The following is a 24,863-nucleotide window of genomic DNA, read 5'->3' as shown; positions in this document are numbered from 1 at the left end:
TCCTCAGCCACACCAGATGAACTACTGGTTATCTATCTTCAGGCCTGAAGCCAGGTGGGATCCAAGCCCCTAGCCTAGGGAGCCACACCCCCAAGGACCAAGGCCACGCTGGACACCACAAAGTGCTCTCTACTCTCATAGGGCCCCAGGTAAGGACAAAAGTCCAGATAAAGGAGCCGGCACCACCCAGAACTTTCTGGAAGTGTTTGCTTCCTCCAAAAAGTGTGTGTGTGTGTACACATATGTGTAAGGTTACCTTACCATCCATGGTCTCCAGGTCCTCTGTGTCCCTCCAACCCTGGATCTCTACTCCCCATCCCAGAAGACCCATATAGGCAGGAGGGGAGTAGGAAGAGAATGGGATCCCTGGGTGGCTCAGTGGTTTAGTGGCTGCCTTCGGCCCAGGGCGTGATCCCAGGGTCCCAGGATGGAGCCTGCTTCTCCCTCTGCCTGTGTCTCTGCCTCTCTCTCTCTCTCTCTCTCTCTCTGTGTATCTCTCATGAATAAATAAATAAAGAGAAAAGAGCCACCACTAGCTCATACAGTGCCTTTGTGCAAACTGGAAAAAGATGCCCTTCCTGGAAATTTCCCTTTGTTGAACTCATTTTGTAGCAGCAAGACATTCTACTGCCATCTGCTGGCAATTTGAAGTAATACATGTTATAGATACATGATGTCTGTAAAGAATGTACCCCGGCAGTACACAACCTGTACCACCATACTAGAAGATCCCTTGCCAGGTGACTTACCGGCTGCGGTTCGTGATGGGAGTATCATCTTCAAAGACCCACTGCAGGCTTGGGGGTGGCTGGGCTGAGAACTGACAGTGGAACATGGCTTCCTCATTCCTCGCCACGACCAAGTCCTGAGGCGCCAGCACCACCCTGGCAAAGCTCTCGTCTGGAGTGGGAGAAGCACAAGTATGTGAACACGCAAAGTAGTGAGGCCCCCCCATCCTTGCTGCACCTCTTCCATCCCCACCCCAGGCTCACCAGCAATGCTCAAGGTGAAGTTGTGGCTGCTGCAGGTCTGGCCAAAGGCATTTTGGGCACAGCAGGAGTAAAGTCCACTATGCTCAGGGCTGGCCGGCCGGAGGGTCAGGTTTCGCTCCTTGCTGCTGACTGTGTGATTGCTCTGACCATCAGAGAGAGGGCTCCCATCTCGGAACCACTGGTAGGTAGGCCTGCGGGACCGAGGGGGTCAGCAACAGGGAAGTAGGGGGTACTCAGGTGGCCAGTGGACAAGATGCAGAATCAGAGGGAATGGGGAAAACAAGGCCCAGGAGGGGGAGTGACTTGCACAATGGCACACAACAATTCAGGGGCATAATCGGGTTGAGTTTCTACAACTCTCAGCTCCCAGAATCCAGGATCATTCAGCAGCACAACAATGCTCCTCCTGGGGTCACTAGGAATGGTCACAGAATGAAGTGAGGTGCATCTGAATAGGGCCCAGGTTTCAGGGGATATAGCCCTACTTGTCTAGAAGAACCCTCTCCACTCCCAGCCCCAAAGCCAGCTCCTTACCGAGGGTGCCCATCAATGTGACAACGCAGTGTGACCTGGGTCTGTGGCTGGATCTCAGCTTCTGAGGCTGGATACTTCAGGACCACAGGACCGGTCTCAATCCCTGCAGCAGAGGCCATGGTTGCAGAGTGAGGGGCAGAGCAGAGTAAGCAGAGCAGAGGGCAGAGGGAAGGAAGAAAAGCAGAAAAGGACACATCCTGTAGGAGCCTCTGGAGCCAAGAGACAGTGCAGAGAAAAGCCCTGCAGAGCTGAGGCCAGGGCTACACACGAGTTGGGGGGCTGGTGGGGGCAGGTAGGGGACCAGAAGCAGAGTGTCCACCGGGTCTGTGGCAGGTCAGCCCTGAGCTGCCTTGCTGCTCTAGCCATCTGCAAAAGCATCCAGCAGGTTGAAGGTCCTAGATTTGGAAAAAACAAAACTTTTCTTCCCTTCACATGCAGAAAGAACTAACCACAATTGCCTTCTCCCTGACCCATTCAATTGGAAATGGGAGAAGCTGAGGGAAAGGAGGGGTCCCACAGGGCTCAGTAAGGGAGGGACCAGCAGGGAGCAAGCACAGCACCTTCTACCCCCACCACCTCTCACATTTGATGTTGAAGGAGGCGTTGGCACTGCGGGCCTCCTCTCCAGTGCTGTCGTCCCGGGCCACGCACTGGAAGGCTCCAGAGTCCTGCAGCCGATCGACGGCCGCGAAGCTCAGGCTGCTGCCCTGGGTGAAACGCCTCTCGGTGTCCTGGACAGGGGCCCCGTTCAGCAGCCAGTGCACATGCACAGGGCCTGGAGCCTCGACCTCACAGCGGAGCAGCGCCCGGCGTCCCTGCAATGCGTCCTGGGAGGATGGCTCCTTGATGAAGACAATGGCCGCCTGGGCACCTGCACATAGGACCACGGGAGAGTCACAGTCAGGAGGAGCTAGAGCCACTGTCCTAACACAGGTCACCCGTCACGCTGTGCGCTGGAGGAGGAAAGGGGCTCTGCACAGGAGAGGTGTCCAAGGACGTGCAGGAGAGAAGGACTGGGGACCACAATTGCCAAGTATCCATTGAGAAACTCTTCAACTGTGCTGGGTGCTCTGCAGGATACAAAGACGCAGCACATACCTGTCAGTAGGGGGCACAGGGCGGTTGTACAGAACACGGAGAGGCTCATGCCCAGTGTACAGTGCAGGCAGCCAGTGCCTCTAGAGCACAGAAAAGAGCGGGAGTTCCAAGGTTTGGGGGGAGGGGGGAGGGACACCTGACAGTCTCCGTATAAGAAGCCTCAGACCTGCGGGTCCTGAGGCTGGACTGAGGAACAGAGGACATTAGCAGGCAGCCCTCCCCATCAATCTTCAGAATCCAGGATGTTGAGCAGAGTTAAGTCATGATCCACAGAGCATCTCGGAAGGATTACTCACACTCACAGCCCCACTGAGGGTCCGGCATCGGAGGTGGCTTTGAATTCTACCCATAGATGTTCCGCAGCCCAGCATCCCCCAGGGACTTCTTTGGGACAACCCACTCCACCACAGGAGAAGCCAATATTCTCTAGATCTGGGGCTATTGCCAAAGACATGCCAGAGCCACCCTCACATCCTACCCTCTATCCCTAACAATGTGTCTGGCCATGGCTGGCTTGTCTGTGCTGAGAGAGGAGCCCAGTGGTTCCAGGTTTTCACCTGAATCCATTCCCCCTCCTGCACCCCAATAGTTCAGCCCTAGCTGAGGCTGGAGAGCACCCACAGAGAAGGGGAACCCTGCAAGCAAAGGTGGAACCATAGCCAGTAGGAGCAGAGGGAGAGGGAGAAACCTGTCCTGAGCAGCAGATGGGTTGAGGAGGCGGAGGGCAGGGCTGGGCAGGTGGCATGGTGACAACAGGAGTTAACACACCGGGCTTTGTTCCTGGCCCATGTGGGCGCCCTGCAGAGGCCCCGAGCTGCTGAGCCTGGAACACCAGCCCACTTGCCAGGGGTGGGTGACGACACAGAAGAGGACATGCAGCTCCTCCAGGAAGAAGAAACAGGCTTCCTGGGGCACCTACATGAAGAAGCCAGCTCTGCCTCTGACCAAAGTGGCCCTGGTAGGCAAGAGGCTAAGGGGGGGGGGGGGGTGTCCTACTATTCCCTTCCCAAACCGATGGAGGCCAATAGTGGCCCAAAGAGTGCTGTTCCAAGCCCCAGATGGTAGTTTGGTTCTTTAGGGTGTAAGAGCTAGGCTCCTCCTAAAGTCAGCATCAAGATAAGTCTAGAATCTCTCAGAGTGAGGTCCAGATGAGGGGCTGCCCTGGTGTTGGTCCATCTCCCAACCTCCTCAAAGGTGCCACCCCACAAGACAGCCATGGAGCTGGAAAGGGCCCAGAGCTACCTCCACTACTTCTCAGTGGGGCACTCCCAACTCTCAAGGTGGGACAATTGCCTTCAATGCTGGTCCATCCCACCCACTCTGCAAGTTAACAAATCTGTCCTCTGGGCCCTGCTAAAAGCACATCCTCAGTCACCCTGACATTCTAAACACCCCCACTCACTTCCAATCACCACACAGGAATGTGGCCCTGCCCTCACCAGGCAACTCGGCACAACCCCTTTGTAGAAAAGAGAGGTAAACTCAGGTCCAGGGAAACGTAAGGATTTGCCCAAAATCAAACAGCTACTTTGACCATGACCCAAGGAAGCCAATTCCTAGCCCCACGCTCTTCCTAGCTCTGTCCACAAACTCAACTAACCTGGAAATGGCTGATTCCACAATGGGGCTCAGTCCCCACAGCCAGGTGAAGAGGCAGACAGCCCTCTTGTAGACAGTGCCAGACACACAAAGCCGCTCAGCTAACTGGCTGACTGAGGTAACCTTAAAGGAAGTGTGGGGCAAGAACTGGTGAATGTGGAGGCGTCTGGAACATTTCCCGACTGCCTCGCATGACACAGATGGGCAGACTCAGGCTGATGTGCCAAGGGGCCTCTACAAAGGTGACTCACCAAATTCTTGGGACCCTCAATCCAGAATTTCAGGATGCTCCTTAAAGGCCAAAGAGAGACCACTGCCGTCAAAGTGTAGGTGAACTGCCTCACTTCCCGCTCAGCTTCTCCAGACCCAGGGAGACAGGAGTCTCGCTCATGCTGAGGAACCTTAGTTAAGGGTGTGAAATCAGACAGGTCGGCCTCAACTCCTGCCCCTCATGCTTGGTGTTGACCTTGGGCAAGGAAGATGGACAATCTCTACCTTGGCTCCCTCTGCCTCTCTCGTAGGCTATCATGAGTCACAAAGGCAGAAACTCAGGTGAAGAGACTCGGACAGAACTAATCCAGTGAACGGTAGCTACTGCTCCTTCTTTCACTGTCACCCGTCCTGCTCAAGGACTTTCATTTTAAGAAAGTTAGGAAGCTCCCCCTCCAGAGGCCCAGGACCACTCCCAGACCCTGGATGGGGAGGAGCCTCCACAACAGATAAGTTTGAGGGGAATAATCAGGTGGGGGTGGGATGGAGGGAAGGGGCCACAGGCTCGCAGGAACCACAGACCACTGGCCACAGAAACCTGAGCTGGAAGAAGAGATGGCATGACTCAGAGGGACCCCAGCTCAGCCTCCGGCATCCCCTCCTGGGGTGAGGGCTGCTCTGTAGCTGTGGTGAGAGATGCTGCATTCCCAGACTGCCACTCAGAGCCTCCTGCGCCCCCACGACAGGGCCTGGGAAACATCAAAGCTGGCCCTGCGGGGCCCTCTGTCCTGACGTCAGCTCACAGCAGGTCCTGGTTAGTGCTTGGCTGGGGCCCACTTTAGATGTTATAAAAGGCAGAGAGAACAGCCACCAGGCCTCCTCCATGCACCCAGCCCCTGCTCTGAGCTGCCATTGGAAGGCTGGCCCAGGGCCGTGGCACCCATATTTGCTGAGAGGGCAACCAGAGGCGTGCCCAGGGTGCATGGCCTGCGGAAGAACTCCGTCTATTGTGTTGCTTGGAGGGGAAAATGGGCAGAAGGCTCAGGGGCAGATCCAGGAGCCCCTGGCAGAAATGCCAGACTTAGCCTGGCCTCTCTGTACCCTTTTCCGTGCTGTGAAATGGGGACCCTGCCCTACCACTGAGGCCGTGTGAGGCCAGGTGGGTTTGCATATACAAAGCCCACAGTGCAGCACACAGCAAGTACAAGGTACAAGGGCAGCTCCCCTGGGCGCAGAAGGCTCATGAAGCCGTCTGCCCACGCCAGGTGCCAACCCCAACAAATCTGGAGCTGCAAACACCCATAAGGACACTTTCCAAGCCATTTCCTCAGCTCCCCAACAGCCATCTCTATGCAGACACTGCCTATGCCTTGGCCCCAGCCCCCTGAGAAAGGCTGTGTGGGCAGCAGACCAACTCCACTCCCCGCCCCCCCAGCAAGCGTCTGGTCTGCTGCCCGCCCTCCTTGCTGCTCTCTGGGCTCCAGGCCCAGGAGACCCATGTGTGTCTATGTGTGCATGTGTGCACACACATATGTGTAAACATGATTTTATGGAGAGCAGAGAGCAGCAGGAAGTTTTTCTGCTCTGAAGTACTTTCAGCTACTTTGGTCCAAGCATCCATCTGGGCCACTTAACTACCCATCTCAGGCTGGTCCTCCTGCTGCTCAAGGAAAAACACTCCAAGACCTGTACAGGCCCCAGAACCTGCCAAACCTGATGGGTTGATTCTATGTTCTCTCCCTTTTACCAAATAAAGAAAACGCCATCTTTCAGACACACACCTCAAGACCAAGCTGAGATACCAAGACACTGGCTGGCCCCCGGCATGGGCATTTTGCACAACAGTGTGTGACCATATGGGTGATCACCCCCAAGGCCTGCCAGCCACACAGAAGTGGCTGCCTCCTCCACACCTAAGACTCAGTCTCTGGCTCCAGAGTCTGGGTGCCTGCGGGGGGAGACCCTGACTCCCAGGTGGCCCCCAGAGCCCAGGCTGAGGTGGCTCCTGTCAAGGCACAGAAACTCCCGAGGAAGAGGTTTGCTGACACCCTGTGCCCCTTCTGGGCCACAGGGTCAGGGCCCAAGTCAGGAGAGGCAGTCCTCAACCCAAGAGGCACAAATGCTCCACAAAACACTACAGCCCCAGGCCCCCTCACCCACATGAGAACAGCCCTCCTCACAAGTCCCCTCTGTCCAAAAGCTCTAAGGGCACCAAGTAAGAGGCCCCAAGGGTACCAGGGTCCCTGCATCACACATTCTCCCCAGTGGGTAAACACACTGTACTGCAGACCCCTTGGTCTTCCAGGATTTGACTGGCATACTTTCTCCTGCCCTTGAACCATTCCAAAAGTCCATGGCTCACATACATTCGTAATTTTTTTGAGGAACAAATGGAAACTGCTGCAGGAATAAGCCAAATGGATTAAAAGCAAGCGTAGTTATCCCACCCTTCACCTGTTCACCGAGGTCAGCAGAAACACAAATGCTTCAGTAGTGTTCGTGAATCTGGGGATCTGGAATGTCCCTCTCTAACACCAGTATACCACCAAGATATTGTGTGTGGTTTTAGCACCAGGAACTCAGACTCTCTGATAAGTCCAGAACATAAGGATTCAGAGAATTACTTGAAACGGACCACAGCAAACTCTGAGACCCAGATGCAGAGCATGAAGTTTCTACCCCCTTCTGTCTACAAAAGGCCCCAGGTGCACGGACAGGAGCCCCACAGCCCTCTGTAAGCCATCATAGTCCTTGTTCTGAGCAGCGTAGGAGAGAGCAGAGCTAAGGGATCCAGCTGAACTTTCCTGTCCCGGGATTTAACCATAAACGTCTGGAGAGGTTCCCATATCCGGATTAGAGGAAGAGAACAAAATCACCAGAGATTAGGACAGAAACAACCTAGCAGGCCAACTCATCTACCTTAGATGAAAACCACAACTCAAACCTGTCCTGCCCGCTCCTGGGAGGCCCTGGAGGGGGAAGATCAACCTCTCACAGCAACAGCAGGTCCCTGTGTCCAGCACCACGTGGCATCTGAGCCAGAGGGACAAATACTCCAGCAAAGAGGCTTAAAACGCTTCCCAGCCAATGGCCACACCATTGGTCCCTGGAACCAACCTGACTTCTGTTGGGGCTGGGAGGGCCACACCTGGGACACTTAAATGGCTGTCTTCAAGGAAGCAGCAATGAATTAAACACCCAACCATGTGAGGTAGTATGATCAGGCCAAAGGAACATGATGGGAGGAGACCTGGGTTCTAATCTCTATACAACCACTAACAAGCAGAGTGACCCAAACCAATTGCTACTCCTTCCCAGGAAGATTTATTTTCTATAAAATTAAAGAAAAGAGGGGATGTAAGGGGACAGTCCCCAAAACCTAACACTGGATTAGCTGCAAAGAGCTCAAAAGGCAGCTATAGGAACAAAGGGCCCGTTCCCCAGAGTACCCTCCCCAATCCCAGCCACCAGCCCCCAAAGCCCAAAATGGGTAAGGGCAGGGTAGGGCCTGGAAGGATTAAGAGAGATACTGTAAATGGCAGGTGTACAGGTCAGAGGTAGCTGTGGGTTGCAAACAGGGACCCAGCACCACTTTCTGACAAGTTGTTCCCATTCCAAGGGCTCAGCTTACATCCTGCCTCTCCAGAGGATCACCTCTCTGCCTTGGTCACACACCTGCATCGATAGCTCACTGCCTGTGACACTCCTGATATTCCCTTCTGTGCTGTGGCTGTGAGCTGCACCCCTGTGCTAGACTGTAAGTTTGAGGGGATGTTTGGGTGGCTCAGTCAGTTAAGCATCTGCCTAGGGTTTTCAGGTCATGGTCCTAGGGTCCTAGGATAGAGCCCTGCATTGGGCTCCCTGCTCAGCAGGGTGTCTGCTTCTCCCTCTGCTGCCTCTGCCTGCCGCTCCCCCTGCTTGTTCTTTCTCTCTCTCTCTCAAATAAATAAATAAAAACAAACAAATAAATAAATAAATAAAAATTAAAAAGAAAAGAAATACCCCAGGGTACAGGAAAGGACATCAGAGAATTTTGCAGGGAGGTCAGAGTTGGGGCTTGTGCTCTCTCTGTGTCAAATAAATAAATAAAATCTTTTTAAAAATAAGTAAGATGGGGATCCCTGGGTGGCTCAGGGGTTTGGCGCCTGCCTTTGGCCCAGGGCGCGATCCTGGAGTTTCGGGATCGAGTCCCACGTCAGACTCCTGACATGGAGCCTGCTTCTCCCTCCTCCTGTGTCTCTGCCTCTCTCTCTCTCTCTCTCTCTCTCTCATAAATAAATAAATAAATCTTTAAAAAAAATAAGTAAGACTGTAACCTTGAGGAGAAGGCAGACATTCATGCCCAATAGGATACAGCCGTGTCCCTCAGAGTGCCTAGGCACTGTAAATACCCCATGAGCATTTATGGGGGAATGACATCACTGAAGACTCTATCTGACCTACAATCTTGTCCTATATCTACCTTTATTCAATCTTGGCCAACTTACTTTTCTTTTCTGGGTCTCAGTTTCCTCTCCTGGAACCAATTTTAGTGATTCTTTTTCAGATTCCTAGGATAGTCAATGATATTCAAATGAAATAGACATTAGCTATAGACACACAAAAGTCTGCATATTTTTCAGGGAAGTAAAAAAGCCCAGAAGCAGGGCACGCCTGGGTGGCTCAGTCAGTTGGGCGTCTGCTTTTGGCTCAGGTCATGGTCCCAAGGTCCCGGGATCAAGCCCCATGTCAGGCTCCCTGCTCAGTGGGGAAACTTCTTCTCCCTCTCCTGTTGCAGCTCACCCTACTTGTGCTAGTTCTCTGTCAAATAAATAAATAAAATCTTAATAATAATTAAAAAAAAAAACAGACATGCTAGGGAACCATGGACCCCAGATTAAAATGTCCTTGGATAAGGTGATCCAGGCCTGTGGAAATAAAATACTTTACAGGCAAGGCGACACAGGTGCTGGGCCAGGGCACTGGGAAATGAGCCAGGGCTCAGTCCTAGGAAGACCTCAGGAGTTCAGTTAGTGCACTCACAGCTCCAGAGGGGTCAGGGAGTCTAGCCTCTGGGGGGACCAAAGTGAGACAATAAGAGAACGGCACCAGGTGAGCCTGCTGAGCATCCTGTGGTCCTTCCTCCAGAGGCAGGGCAGAAACTCCATGACAGCCTGGGGAGCAGGACCTTACAACCTGTGCGACCTGGCCTCGGTTTATTACTTTTCAAGACAGGCTCAGAAAACTCTGTGAGATTCTGCTTTCTGAGCCCTGTTTATGTGTCTCTGCCTCCTCCCTGGGAGGCTGATAAGGCAGTAAGCACAGATCTCAGACCTAGCCAGAGTGGCCACAGCAGTTAACCCCAAATTCCCTGTGGAAGGGAGGAGATGATTTCCTGCCCTTTAGATGGAGCAGCCTCCACTTCATCTGGAGGCACCTGGGTGGCTCGTTGGTTAAGCATCTGCCTTCAGCTCAGGTCATGATCTCAGGGTCCTGGGATTGAGCCCCATGTTGTTCCACAGCCCCATGTTGTTCCCCTGTTCTTAGGGGATCTGTTTCTCCCTCTCCCCCTGCTTGTGCTCTCTCTCTCTCTCTCTCAAATACATACATAAAATATGTATTTTTTTAAAAAAAGAAAGAAAATCCTCCCCAACTCCTAAAACTTGAAATATCCCTTAGACCAGCTCTGTCCAATATGGTAGCCACTAGCCACATGGAGCCACTGAAATGTAACTTAATTAAAATGAATTTCCTCTATAGCGATGGGCACATTTCAAGTGCTCAGGAGCTACACCTAGCTAGAGGCCACCATACCAAACAGTGCAAATGTAAAATCTACTCTGTCCCCACAAAAAGCTCCATTAGACGGCACTGCCTTAGCTCCTCTGCCTGCCTGCTTCTTGTGGGACCCGTGCACAGGCACATGATTTCTGACCTAAAGAATCCTCGACAGGGGTCAGCCTCATTTTACTGATGAGGAAATTGGGAGTCAAGGCTATCCCAGTAGATGGCAGGATCGGAACTACCCCTGCTCCTGTGTCCGCCTGCATTCTTGCCACGATGATGCCATGCTGGCTGCTTCTCTTCTTTCACTTATTCCCTTTGATCCACACCCTCCCCCAACCCTTCTAGCGTGTGTAATGTAAATCCTTTTCTCTGCGTGTGTGCTCTGGTAAAACGTGATTACTGTTTCAAGGGCGGGTCCTTTTAACTCCTGTAAGTGGTCTTGCATTATCTCTCACTTTGCTTCTGACTTTTTTTTCCCATTTAGCTCCGTGTTTTGAAGATCCTTCCCCGTGGCCATCTCCCACCTCCTGCTGTTCTCCCAACAGATGAACAGACTGTTAGGTCTGGGGAGGGAAGAAGCAGGGGAATTTATTTTTTTTAAGCAAGTAAGTGGATGAACATAGCTGTCCACAGTTTGAAGATTAGTCTTGAAGCCCGAACCCTCTTGCCTGTGTGCCCCCAGCTCCCTGGCCTCTACCACTGTACACCTGGTCCCACTCTGTCTGCTGGGTGTCCTCGGAGCCTGGTGGGATACACACATACCCCTGCTTCTCCTGCCTCCCTTTATTCTCCCCAGAAACCCAGAAAGTCACTGAAGAGGCTGCTTTCAAAGGGATAAGAAAAAAAGAGTTGGTCTCAGCCTTTTATATTTAGAAGCTCTCTGCAAACCACTTCCCGCAGCAGACAAGAGTGGGGAATGTGAGGAAATCGCTTTGCTATGTGTGATGTGGAAAGCACGAGCCACTCAGGGCCTGCGGCAGCGGGCTGCATTTGCCACACAGCCGGTGACATGCGGCGATGCCTAACACATGTGCAGGAAACGAATGTGCCCCTGGGCAGCCTGCAGGAGACCCCGTTGGACACCACACACTGCAGCTTGGCTGTTCCCTCGAGGCCTGGGCACAAGGCAGGGCCCAGGAGTCAGAAGCAGATGCCATCCACTAAGCGCCCCTCCCCCAGCCTTCTTTTCTTTCCTTTCCTTCTCCACCTGTCTGACCAACAGCTGTTTCTGGAAACCAACCCTTCTCTCTAGGGAGGGAGGAGTCTTAGAAAGGGATGTTGCAGGCTTTAGGCCTCAACCTGGGACACAAAGGATCCAGACTGAGGAAGGAGGCTTGAAAGAACCACCGGCTTGAATAGACAAGGCTGCCCTCCTGGACTCTAGGTGTGGGGGTAAGACTGTCCATGAGGCCCACTGCCTCCTTGTGAAGACAGATCTGCTCCTGCCATCAAAAGCTCTCCCCTCAGCCACCTCTGCTACCACGCCTGGCTGGAAAAAATGTTGAAGGGGAAGGCTATCTTGTAGTTGGGCCCAAATCCTGCAAGCCATGGACCTATTGCTCAAATATTACTCATATGTGACAGGGTCTGGCCTGGTGTCACAAGGTAAGGGGGAACCATGGACAGAGAGGCAAGTGGAAGGCAAGCCAGCTGCTGAGTTAGAATCAAACCATAGATACTAAAAAAAAACCAAAAACCATAGATACTTCTTAGACTCCTTAGAAACCTCATTTTCCCACTTTAAATATAAACTTTCTAACAGTACAATTTTATTCTTTTATTTAATCTCTTACTGCAAATCACTGGTGGTGATTTTATTTTTTAAAGAAAATAATCAAAAGAGAGTTGTTGGTTTTCTTTTTTTTATCAGCTATTTAGAGAAAGCATTCTGGCTAAAGATGGCAAAATGAATATTTCAACCCCCAAATCAATAACAACAGATGAAAAAAAATACAAACTGATGAATAATGGAAACAATTCCTTGTAAGTTATTTTTAAAAGCAGCAAAAACTTGCAACTCATCACCAGATGCTTCAAGCTTAGGGATAACCGGCTTTGGGGAGCAAACATCATAAAACATAAATAAAGCACACACAAATAGCTGAAGGAAAAAAAAAAAAGGCCCCTAAGAGTGGCTGATGCAATAACTGAGTTGAAAATAGCCAAAAAAATGACAAAGACCTCAAGTTTATTTCATGCCTACTCTGTCGATCTTTGAGTCAGGGTCTGGAAGGCACCAAGATCTGGCTTCACTTAAGTCTGGAACTGGCTGTCCCTCCATTCCAGTAGGTGCTTACAAACCTCCAAAGTATGGAGGGAGAGAGGGAGGGAGAGAGGGGGGAGTGGGGTTAAAAGAGGAAGGGCGGGAGACAGGAGGGAGGGAGGGAGAGAGGGAAGAGGGGAAGCAAGTAGACCCTGATGAATAGAGACAGGGAAATGAGGTAAAGAGGGCTGGAGGGAGATTGACAGAGACAGACAGAGACTAACAACTCACAGAGAGGCAGAGGGAGGTGGGCCGTCTTAGAGAAGAAGAGGCATGAGCAGAGAGTAGAGAGAGACCCAGGCCCTGAAAGAGGAGAAGGCGAGAGGTGAACAGGTAGAGAGACAAGGGCAGAGACATACGGGCAGACAGAGTAACAGTCGCAGAGACCCAGAGGAAGGGGCAAGAAAAACAAAGACCTAGAGCACAGGAGTATATACACATGTTGGCATACACAGGCCCCCTCCCACCTCCCGCCTAGAGCAGGGCTCAGCCCCACATGTCCCCCAGCCTCCCCTAGTGGGTCTCTTCCTGTGTCTCTAGTAGGGAGGTCTTCCCCAACCCTCCCAGCAGCCTTAAAGACTCCAAACTCAGTCCCTGGCTTGAGCCACAGGGTTTACTCAGTGTATCACTCACTAGACACAAAAGGTTATAGCTTGCCTGTACTCAGGAGACCTGGGGAAGCGGGGGGCGGGAGGGGCTCTCTGTATACCAGATTCAGGCCATTTATAATGGAGAGCCCTCAAATTAGAGGCTTCTGGTAAATAATTCACCAGGAAAAGTACAGTACCTTCCCGGGGCTCATCCATTATTCACCAAGATAAATGTACCATATTGTTATACTTCCTGACATCTAAAAATGGTCTGAGCCATTAGGCCAGGAGCAAGAAGACAGTGGGGCAATTTCCACTCTACCTTCCAGAACCCCTGACCCAGCAGTCCTGTGCTTCTGGAACTTAGTCCGCTGCTCCTCACACAAGGGCAAAGCCTTCGACTTGCACAAAGGGCCATGCCTGGGTTCAGACCATATCTCAAGAGCAGGCCCCCACACAGCCCTCAAGAGCTCCCGGCCAGGTCAGAGGGATGCCCAGAAAAGTCTTGAGTAAAACTCCTACGTTTTGGCCCCCCCTCACTGGGAAAAGGCAATTCCTTTGCTTGTATCTAAGGGTAATCCTGTTCCTAGAAGTTCCAAGAGTTTGACTTTGGTGCCAAATGAATGTCAGCTATCAAATGCACAAAGCCCTGCATCCTAGACCTGGCTCTAAGCAAGTCGTTCTGTTCTTCAGGCCTTCATTTCCCTATCTGTAAAATCAGCTGGCTGCTCTTTACAAGGATGCAATGCTCTCCAAGAAGGCTGAAGAGCTACAGGAGTTTAAGGCTCTCCTTGGCCTCAGAAGTACACGAAGGATAGAGATGGGCCAAGAGCCCAGAGTCTGGAGTCAGGCTGCCTGCACTCAATTTCTACACTCCCACTTACCAAGTGTATGTCTTTGGGCAAGCTGTCCACCCTGTGCGGTGCCTCCACTTTTGTATACAATGGTGCTACTAACGTTACCTACCTCACAGGCTTGTGCAAAGTAAATTCACATGTTAATAAATGTAGCATGCTGGGAACAGTGCCTGGCATGCATTAATTAAGGACTTTTGTGAGCTTGGGCCCTTCGCAGTCTTATTGTCATTATTATGTTCGAGAATTTTTTTTATATTTTAGGAACTACATGCCATCACAAATATCCCTCACCTGGCGCTGGCATCCCTCTCATCCAGACCATTTGTTGTTGTTCTTGTTGTTTTTTTTTTTTTTTTTTTTTTTTTTTAATTAGAAAAATTATTTATTTCTGCTCCTTTCATACATCTTATTGTGCAGAAACAGTCTCACACATATCTGAATAATGTACTGTCACACTGTTTAAAGGCAAAGCACCATAGGTAAAGCTGATCAGAGTTCTCAGCTTAGGGGATCTCGCTTCCTGATTTTACATTAATTTTTGAAAGTCAGAAATGTTATCTCCACAAAATGTTAAGGGGGCTATAAGAAATAATCACTTTATTCAATATTATAGTTGTGGAAATGGGAGTATATTTTCTTTAAGAAATGAAAAACTAAGAAAAAAATGCCACTAAACATCATTGGTGTGTCAGTACAGGCCAGCAGGAGAAATACTGTGAGAAATTTGTCTCTTTGATACCAAGAAGACATTCTAGTTCAAGCTTTAATATGATTCCTATTTCTCACGAGATGCTTCTTTTCTGCTGCTTCACTCTTTTTCCATATTTCACATCAGAGGATTGGTACAGCCTTTAAAACTTCATTAACAGGAGCAAATCCAATATCCACGGATTTCTTGTCAAAAGGCATTTTTTAACCCATCAGGTAGCCCGGCAGTTTCATTCTCATGAATACTCTAGCCATGAAAAAACTCAATAGGACACAGACGAATCCAATGAATAGAAGAAGAAATCTATTGAGTTTTGGAATGTTTGGTGCATTCGATCGGTCCAGGATTATGAAACCTAGACCCCCCATTGTAAACAGGAAGCTGGATGCAAGTCCTTCCATAATATATTGTCCATTTACTCTGTAGGCCAAGAAAGCTACTGGTCTCTGATGTCCATGTTCATCAGTCATAGAACCAACACTTGGAGGTTCAACAATAACATCATAAATTATTCCTCCGGTGATGAGGAAGTAAGACACCACCACCAGAGCGTACACCGTCATGGCCGACGGCATGTGCACCCAGGGCGGCTTCTTCAGCTTCAGGTTGGGGCATTCGAGCACTAAGAACGGGACGCGGTACAAGGTCTCCATGTTGGTGGCGGCAGGGGTTTCTCTCCCGACCTGTTCTTGTTGTTTTTTTAATGATAGTCATACACACAGAGAGAGAGAGAGAGAGAGAGAGAGAGGCAGAGACATAAGCAGAGGGAGAAGCAGGCTCCATGCAGCGGGAGCCTGACGTGGGATTCGATCCCAGGTCTCCAGGATCGTGCCCTGGGCCAAAGGCAGGCGCTAAACCGCTGCGCCACCCAGGGATCCCCTCATCCAGACCATTTGGAGCTGCAAAGTGCCCTGTGTGATTTGTCACTCACCCAATCTCTGCCACCTGAGAGTAGCGGTTCTCTCCGAACAGACCTTAAGTTCTGCTACCTAAGAGAGCTTTAGAGCCACCTCATCACAGGAGACAAACCTGTGGGGCTCTGCAGTTCAAGGGGTGTTGCCCTGTGTAGGTGACTCCTCACTGTAGAGCTGCCAATTGCTGGAAGCTTTGTATTCTGTGGCCCACTGCCCTAGGGGCTTGCAGGCAATGTGCAGATTGGCAGTGGCCAAAGTTTCCTTCACTCTCCCTCCCAAAGCTACTCAAATCAGAGGCATCTTCAATATGAACAAGAATCAGGGGCACCTGTGTGGCTCAGATGGTTAAATGTTGGCCTTTGTCTCAGGTCAGGATCTCAGGATCCTGGGATTGAGTCCCACATCAGGCTCCCTGCTCAGCTGCCCCTCCACCACCCCACTCATAATCCCCTCCCTCTCAAATAAACAAAATCTTAATAAAATATGAGCAAGAATCAGAGCAAGCCTGTCAGGGTGAGAAACGATCCAGACCATCTTGGTAGAAGGCAGGTGTCTGGCCTCAAGGAACACAACTGCAGTCAGGTGAGGAGAGCACACATTAGTTTGTGTGCCAACTGATACCTGATGATAACTATTAGCCTTCAGCTTTCTGATCCCATAAGTCCCTAATAAAAGAGGCATGGAAAATTCTATGCTTTATAAAGGAAAATACTTTACTACATAAAATAGAAGTTGTAAACAACTCTCAATGGCAAGCAATAAATTAGGAAAATTATTTCCAGCAATTGACAGAAGAGGGGCTGCTGGTCTTGATATATAGAATTACAAATTAATCATAATAACTACTAAAATTCTAACAGTAACATGGTCCAAACATGAGGAGTTCTCAAAGCAAATATTAATGTAAGAAAACATTCCAGGAGCACCTGGATGGCTCAGTTGGATAAGGGTCTACTTCAGCTCAAGTTATTGAGCCCTGCATCCTCTGGCTCCCTGCATCTCCCTCTCCTGCTCACCACCCCCCACCTCGCTTGTGCGGTCTCTCAAATAAATAAATAAAATCTTAAAAAATAAAAATGAAAGAAAGAAAACATTCCAATGCACTAGGAATCTAAGAAATGCAAATAAAAATGAGTTATTCTACCTAGTAAATGGACACAAAGATTTTTTAACTAGCACTCAATGCTGGTGAGTCTATGAAGAAAATGGTCTTTGTGCTTTGTTGGTGGGCATATAAATTATAATAATTCCCTCCTGCAAAATGGTTTGGAAACTGGACCAATATCTTAAGAAATTCATGCCCTTCCTCACTGGAGAAGTGCCTGATTCCAGGTCTTGGGCAGGAAATGCACAAGACAAGCCTGGAACATCAAATACAAAGGAACAGCAAAGACTAGGAAGGTCACGTCAAGAGGTTCAGGGCCAGCTTTAAGAGGCTCCCACAGGCCAAGGAGGGGACTAAGCAACCATAAGGGTAAGAACCACATGGACTTACACCAAGTTAAAATCCATGACTTAATAATGATATTTTTAAAAAGCCCCAAAAGGGGCACCTGGCTGGGTCAGTCAGTAGAACGTGCGACTCTTGATCTCAGGGTTTAAGTCTGAGCTCCATGTTGGATGTAGAGATTACTTAAAAATAAGAAAAATAAATAAAAAGTCTGATGCTTTCCATTGGTCACCCCTAAAGGATGCTAAAAAACCAACTCATTATTTTAAAAACTGGTTAAGCATCAAGCTTTATATTTCTAGTCCCCCTCCCCCTTTTTTTTTTTAAGATTTTATTTATTTATTCATGAGAGAGACAGAGAGAGAGGCAGAGACATAGGCAGAGGGAGAAGCTGGCTTCTGCCAGGAGCCTGATGCAGGACTCGATCCCAGGACCCTGGGATCAAGACCTGAGCTAAAGGCAGACACTCAATCACTGAGCCACCCAGGCGTCCCTATATTCCCTTTCTGAATAGCTATACCTCAGGATAATCAGTCAATAAGGGGAGATTTATCTTTACAGGAGCCTCCAGATGATAAATATCATATATCACCATTTTACAACCCTTAATGAAATAATGGATCTACCAATGATTATTGATGGCTGCTAATTCCAGGGAGACAACCAGGTATTACGTGTCTACTGAGGAAAGTACACATGAAAAAGAAAAATAGAATCAAGTCTGGTAAAGACTTTAGACCTAAGTTTACTCATTAAAAAGTTTAAGAACCTTTGTAGACTGAATGTAGAAAACAAAGAAGAAGTTAGGTTAACAATGCGCTGCCAACTGAAATAAGAACTATGAACATACTTGTGTCTTCTACTGCTCTCACCAATGGTTATTAAAACCTCATATTGTTGTTGAACATTTCCCGTACTTACCACCTGTCTTCCCCACTAGATTCTAAGCTCCCTGAGCACAAGGGCTGGCCTCACACCCATCTCCTCTACTGCAGGTGCCCTGCCCACTGGAGGTGCTCAGGAAACACCAGCTGATCTGTGGTGGTTTTACTGAACCATATTTAGTTCCATTATCCCTGCATGATGTGGAATAAGCAGAGGGTCAAAGCCCAATATGGGATCCTCGTAGGCAATTATGTTAATTATCATTATTAATTCAACAAACATTTATCCAGAGCCTACCATGTGCCAAGTACTCTGCAAGACACTGGGGATGAGAGAGAAAAACACACAATTATTGCCTTTAAGTATCTCAGTTTAGTGGGGGAGTCAGACAAGTAAACATATAATTACAATAATAGCTAACACTTACTGACCGCTTACTCTGTGCCAGGCACCGTTCCAAGCATTTTAATCATAGTAGCTTGTTAATGCTTACAACCACCCGGTAAAGCAGATACTTGGATTCCGCACTGTACAGATGAGGAAACTGAGGCATGGGAAGGTAAAACAACTTGCTCAAGGTCACACCGCTAGTAAGTGGCAAATATAGGATTCAAATTTCAGGTCAGCTGGCTGGAGAGGACAGCCTATCATCATCAAGGCTTTACCACATTATCACACACCATGGTGGGCGGATGCACAAGGCAAGCTTTCTAACTCAAAGTTGGGGGGCGGGGTGGCACAGGGGAGCAGAGAAGAATCCTGGGAGAGGGCTTGTCAAAACAAGCTTTTAACAAGGAATGGGGCTTGGCAAACACAAGACTGAAGGATAAAGACAAAGTGTGGTCAGAGAACTCCAAGTAACTCGGGATACTCAGAGTTTAAGAGGCAATGGGGATGGAGGGGACAGAGCAAGAGGCCATCAGACACTAGTTCAGGAGAAAGAGGCAAAGGAGGTGAGATATAGATCTACCCTGGTCAGGCTGTCCCCTGACCAAAAAAAAAAGTCACAACACTGTGGGTCCCTGCCTCTGATGAGGTGGTTAGAGTAGAAGATGGGCTGAAGCATCACTTCGTGATGGAGCGAGCTGCAGGCCCACCCACAGAAGGCATGATGATGGGATAACACCTTATCTGCCCTGTTCATTTCCTAGGGGTACTGTGACAAGTTACCACAACTGGGTGGCTTAAAACAACGGACATATATTCTCTCCCAATTTTCAAGGCTGAGGTATAAACTCAGGGTGTTGGCAAGATTGGTTCCTTCTGGGACGCCTGAGTGGCTCAGCGGTTGAGTGCCTGCCTTTGGCCCAGGGCATGATCCTGGAGTCCGGGGATCAAGTCGTCCAAAATCGGGCTCCCTACAGGGAGCCTGCTTCTCTCTGCCTAGGTCTCTGCCTCTCTCTCTCTCTCTCTCTCTCTCTCTCATGAATAAATAAATAAAATCTTAAAAAAAGAAAAAAAGGATTAGTTCCTTCTGGAGGCTCTAGGAAAAGTCTACCCCAGGCCTCCCTCCTAGCTTCTGGTTTGCGGCAATCCTTGGCTTTCCTTGGCCTGGAGATGCGTCACTCCAATCTCTGCCTCCTCCATGCGGCAGTCTGTCCTTTCTGCATGTGTCTCTCTGCGCCTCTTCTTGTAAGGATAATATCCAATCACAGGGCATCGAAACTTACCTTAAGGACTTCGATTACATCTGCAAAGTTCCTATTTCCAAATGAGGTCACACTCACAGATACTGGGGCTTAGGACTCGAACATAACCTTGTTGGGGACACAATGCAACCCTTCACACCTGTTATTCTACAACTTGCTTTTTTCCACTGTACAGTTAACTACAGATATTTTCCCATGTCTGTCCACATAGTTCTAGTTCACTCACTTCAACTGCGGTGTATTATTTCACTGTGTCAATGACCCATGATCTATTTGTCCAGCACCCTAGGAAACAAATAGGATATGGCACTGTCCCATAATCATCTCTAATTATGAACAATTAGATGGCTTAGTATTTTGCCATTACAAATGATGCTCCAAGTAAACCTCTCTGTACAGGTACCTATACACACTGATATGAGTGTTTCTGTAAGATGACTTCCTAGAAACAGAACCCCTCCCTTGAACCAAAGAGAATACAATTTCAAGTTTTTGATAAATGACAAGTGGCTTTAGAGGTTGTGCCAATTTATGCATCCTTACCACACTGATACTTATTAATCTTTGTCAGTTTGAGAGACATGAAATAATACTTTGTTGCAATTTGCAATTCATTTGAGACATTTAATTTGTCCTTAACAAGATGAAGTGATCTTTCATGTATTTATCAATTAGCTGAATCTCTTACTGTCCATTTCCTTTATTTTTAACAGCAATATTATTTTTTTATTTATTTTTTTTAATTTTTCATTTATTTATGATAGTCACAGAGAGAGAGAGAGAGAGGCAGAGACACAGGCAGAGGGAGAAGCAGGCTCCATGCACCGGGAGCCCGACGTGGGATTCGATCCCGGGTCTCCAGGATCGCGCCCTGGGCCAAAGGCAGGCGCCAAACCGCTGCGCCACCCAGGGATCCCAACAGCAATATTATTTTCCAAATTTTTATTCAAATTCTAGTTAGTGAACATGTATAGTGCAATATTGGTTTTGGAGAATTCAGTGATTCATCACTTATTTTAACACCTAGTGCTCATCATAAAAGTGCCCTCAATGCCCATCACCCATTAAGCCCATCCCCCACCTACCCCCTTCCATCAACACTTCTTATCCATTTCCTATTCAACTTTGTTGTTGATTTTTTTTTTTTTCTTCAGATTTTTTAAAAGTAATCTCTAGGGCAGCCCGGGTGGCTCAGCAGTTTAGCGCCACCTTCAGCCCAGGGCCTGATCCTGGAGACCTGGGATCGAGTCCTATCAGGCTCCCTGCATAGAGCCTCCTTCTCCCTCTGCCTGTGTCTCTGCCTCTCTCTGTGTGTGTGTCTTTCATGAATAAATAAATAAAATCTTAAACAAACAAAAAAAAGTAATCTCTACACTCAACTTGAGGGCTCGAACTCACAACGCCAAGATCAAGAGTTGCACGCTCTACCAACTGAGCCAGCCAGGCGCCTTATTACTTCTTTCCTTATTAATTTATAATCATAAGATCAAGAATATAAGGCCTTTTCTGAATTATATGTTATATTTCTCCCTCCTGAGAATGGTCATTAAGTTACTGAAGACTACTATGTGCCAGGCATTGTTCTACGTGCTGGGGATACAGTAATGAACAAGGCAATGAAGGTTCCTTTTCTCAATTATTAAACTTCTCAGAAGAAAGGTGTTTGCACATGATTTGAGCTGAGAAAGGAAATAAATTTTCATCCCTGGGTACAGAGTTCCTTAGAATTCATTTAAATACTGTCCTGTTTGGGATGCCTGGGTGGCTCAGTGGTTGAGCATCTGCCTTTGGCTCAGGGCATGATCCCAGGGTCCTGGGATCAAGTCTTGCATTGGGCTTCCCCAAGGAGCCTGCTTCTCTCTCTACCTGTGTCTCTGCCTCTCTCTGTGTGTCTCTCATGAATAAATACTTAAAAACAAAACAAAACAAAAAAACACTGTCCTGTTTTCATCTGCTTGAGAACCTTCTGGGGAGAAATCTATCCCACTCTCCAGGGATTCTAGAAGGATCTGTAGATCCTTTATAAAGGAACTGTGTGGTTAATGAAGTGGAAGCAGGAATAGCTGAAGGATAGCTTCACCCCTTCCCTGGAGGCAAGAGCCACACTTCCAGGTGCCCACACCTCCAGGCATACAGGGACACGGCCTTCAAGCTCCAATGAGTTCAGAGAGCAAGGGAGGAAGTTTGAAGGAATAACTCTTCTCCATCACAGCAGAGAGGATGCCAGTATGGTGCTACTCCTATGAACCCCAGGGAGAGGTGATGTCTGATTGGGCAAGTTGGCTCTAACTCTTCTTCCCACACCCATTTAAGGGATCCACCCCCTTGTAGATAGGACACATTTTATATAGGTAGCCTACACACACACTTCTTTTTTTTAAGATTTTATTTATTTATTCACTAGAGACACTGAGAGAGAGGCAGAGACATAGGCTGAGGGAGAAGCAGGCTCCCTGCAGGGAGCCTGATGTGGGACTCGATCCCAGGACTCCAGAATGGGACCTGAGCCAAAGGCTCAACCACTGAACTACTCAGGCACCCCCACACACCCATATTTAGAGATGAATCAAATAAACTTATCCTCTTCAAATTTATTTTAAGATTTTATTTATTTATTCATGAGAGACACACAGAGAGAGAGAGAGAGAGAGAGAGAGGCAGAGACAGGCAGAGGGAGAAACAGGCCCCATGAAGGGAGCCCGAAGTGGGACTTGATCCCAGGTCCCCAGGATCAGGCCCTGGGCTGAAGGCAGCACTAAACCACTGAGCCACTCTGGCTGCCCCCTCTTCAAATTTAAACCTTGGGCAGCCAAGTGGCTCAGCAGTTTAGCGCCGCCTTCAGCCCAGGGCGTGATCCTGGAGACTCAGGATCAAGTCCCGCCGGTAGGCTCCCTGCGTGGAGCCTCTTTCTCCCTCTGCCTGTGTCTCTGTGTGTCTCTCATTAATAAATAAATAAAATCTTTAAAAAAAAATTTAACCTTGCTCCTCAACCTAGCCTTTATCAATAATAAAGATAATACACTGATTTTCATCTGTCCAATTCATGTGTCTGTCTTTCCTTCCTTCCTCTCCACCCTGGCTCCCTGCCTCCACTGGTTCCAAATTCAGAGGGGAAAAAAATATTTGACTCCTTCAACATACAGTTTCCATGATACTGCTTTATGCCTGAATATTTTGATTTTTGATTTTGTGAATGTGATAATTGTCTTCTTTGTATTTTCTAATTTTTTTTAAATTTATTTATGATAGTCACACAGAGAGAGAGAGAGGCAGAGACATAGGCAGAGGGAGAAGCAGGCTCCATGCACCGGGTGCCCGACGTGGGATTTGATCCCGGGTCTCCAGGATCGCGCCCTGGGCCAAAGGCAGGCATTAAACCGCTGCGCCACCCAGGGATCCCTTCTTTGTATTTTCTTTTTTTTTTTTTTAAATTTTTTATTTATTTATTTATGATAGTCACAGAGAGAGAAAGAGAGAGAGGCAGAGAGAGAAGCAGGCTCCATGCACTGGGAGCCCGATGTGGGATTCGATCCCGGGTCTCCAGGATCGCGCCCTGGGGCAAAGGCAGGCACCAAACCGCTGCGCCACCCAGGGATCCCCCTTCTTTGTATTTTCTAAAAGGTTATTTACTGGGCCTATGGGTGGCTCAGTCAGTTAAGCATCTGCCTTTGGCTCAGGTCATGATCCCAGGATCCCGGGATCAAGCCCCACATTGGGGCTCCCTACTCAGCAGGGAGTCTGCTTCTTTCTACCCCTTGCTTGTGCTTTTTATTTAATAAATAAAATCTTTTTTAAAAAAGGTTATTTGCTGATAAGTAGCTAAACTTCCAGGTTTTGGGACACCTGGGTGGCTCAGTGGTTGGGGATCTGCCTTTGGCTCAGGGAATGATCCCATGGTTCTAGGATTGAGTCCCACCATCGGGCTCCCTGTATGGAGCCTGCTTCTCCCTCTGCTGGTGTCTCTGCCTCTCTGTGTGTGTCTCTCATGAATAAATAAATAAAATCTTGAAGAAAAAAAAAAAACCTTCCAGTTTTGTGTAGTTTTGTATTCAGCCAAATGAGTCAACTCTCTCATTGATTCTAGTGGTTTTTAGTTGAAACTTGAGTTTCACATGTAAAAATCAGGGTGCCTATAACCAGCTCAGTCAGTAGAGCATTCTTAGTCTCTGGGTTGTGTATTTGAGCACCATGTTGAGTGTGGAGCCTACTTAAAAAAAAAAAAAAAAAAAATTGCCAACTACAAAAACACTAACTTTATTTTGCCTTTCATTTTTCTTACAGTATTATTTCAACTAGAATTTCCAGAATAATGTTAAAATAGTAGTGATATTGTGTTGGTGTAATGCCTTCTTTATTTTAATGAAAACAGCATTATAGTTTCATTTTTTAAAGAAGATTGATTTATTTGAGAGGCAGCGAGTGCACTGGGGATGGATTAGAAGGGGAAGGAGAATCTCAAGCAGACTCCCCCCAAGTGTGGAGCCCAACACCGGGCTGGATCCCACAACCCTGAGATCATGACCTGAGCCAAAATCAAGAGTCAGATGTTCAACCTGATTGAGACACCCAAGCGCCCCTATAATTTCATTTTTAAGCGTAATAATGTGGACTATAGGGCAATCCGGGTGGCTCAGCGGTTGAGCGTCACCTTCAGCCCAGGGCCTGATCCTGGAGACCCGGGATGGAGTCTCACATCGGACTCCCTGCATGGAACCTGCTTTTCCCTCTGCCTGTGTCTCTGCCTCTCTCTCTCTCTCTGTGTCTCTCATGAACAAATAAATAAAATCTTTAAAAAAATAATAATAATGTGGACTATAGTTTGAAATTTTTTTCTTAAAAAAACCAAGAATGGATATTGGGCAGCCTGGGGGGCTCAACGGTTTAGCACTGCCTTCAGTCCAGGGTGTGATCCTGGAGACCCAGGATTGAGTCCCATGTCAGGCTCCCTGCCTGGAGCCTGCTTCTCCCTCTGCCTGTGTCTCTGCGTCTCTGTCTCTCATGAATAAATAAATAAATTCTTTAAAAAAAAAATCAAGAATGGATATTAATTTGTATCGCATGTCATTTTTGCATCTACTGAGATGTGTCACTGTGTGACTTTTTATTGTAATGAATTATATTTGATTAAACTGCATTTTTGGAGTAAATCTTTTATTTATAGTGCACTGTCCTCTAACATATTATTAGATTTAACTTGACATCATTGTCTATTAGGTTTTTACATTGCTATCCCGCCAAACAGCATATCTTTTAGTCTTTTCTGTACTGCCAGTCAGCATTTGGAAGCAAGGCTGGTTGTATCAACGTTGTGACAGGCGTGGGGCGGCCATCCATCTGTTCCTGGGCT

The 24,863-nt window shown here is 48.3% G+C and overlaps 2 protein-coding genes across 2 annotated transcripts in view; both read right to left on the bottom strand.

Annotated features, from left to right (window-relative positions):
* PTK7 (protein tyrosine kinase 7 (inactive)) overlaps positions 1 to 24,863 on the bottom strand; it is a 65,116-nt gene that overhangs the window by 19,538 nt on the left and 20,715 nt on the right. Inside the window, exons 2-5 of the mRNA XM_038554126.1 lie at positions 2,110 to 2,397; positions 1,527 to 1,629; positions 993 to 1,183; positions 750 to 900 (exon numbers count right to left, since the gene is read on the bottom strand). Of these exons, the coding sequence (XP_038410054.1) occupies positions 750 to 900; positions 993 to 1,183; positions 1,527 to 1,629; positions 2,110 to 2,397 (733 nt within the window). The remainder of the gene's footprint in view (positions 1 to 749; positions 901 to 992; positions 1,184 to 1,526; positions 1,630 to 2,109; positions 2,398 to 24,863) is intronic.
* On the bottom strand, positions 14,480 to 15,300 carry LOC119876872 (oligosaccharyltransferase complex subunit OSTC). The gene has a single exon (XM_038554127.1). It carries the CDS (start codon positions 15,269 to 15,271, stop codon positions 14,822 to 14,824), a length of 450 nt encoding a protein of 149 aa, XP_038410055.1. The 5' UTR covers positions 15,272 to 15,300; the 3' UTR covers positions 14,480 to 14,821.

Source organism: Canis lupus, chromosome 12, assembly GCF_011100685.1.
Source record: "Canis lupus familiaris isolate Mischka breed German Shepherd chromosome 12, alternate assembly UU_Cfam_GSD_1.0, whole genome shotgun sequence".
NCBI classification, from domain to species: domain Eukaryota; kingdom Metazoa; phylum Chordata; class Mammalia; order Carnivora; family Canidae; genus Canis; species Canis lupus.
Note: the sequence above shows the minus strand (reverse complement) of the source record. Positions and strands in the feature narration are given on the sequence as shown.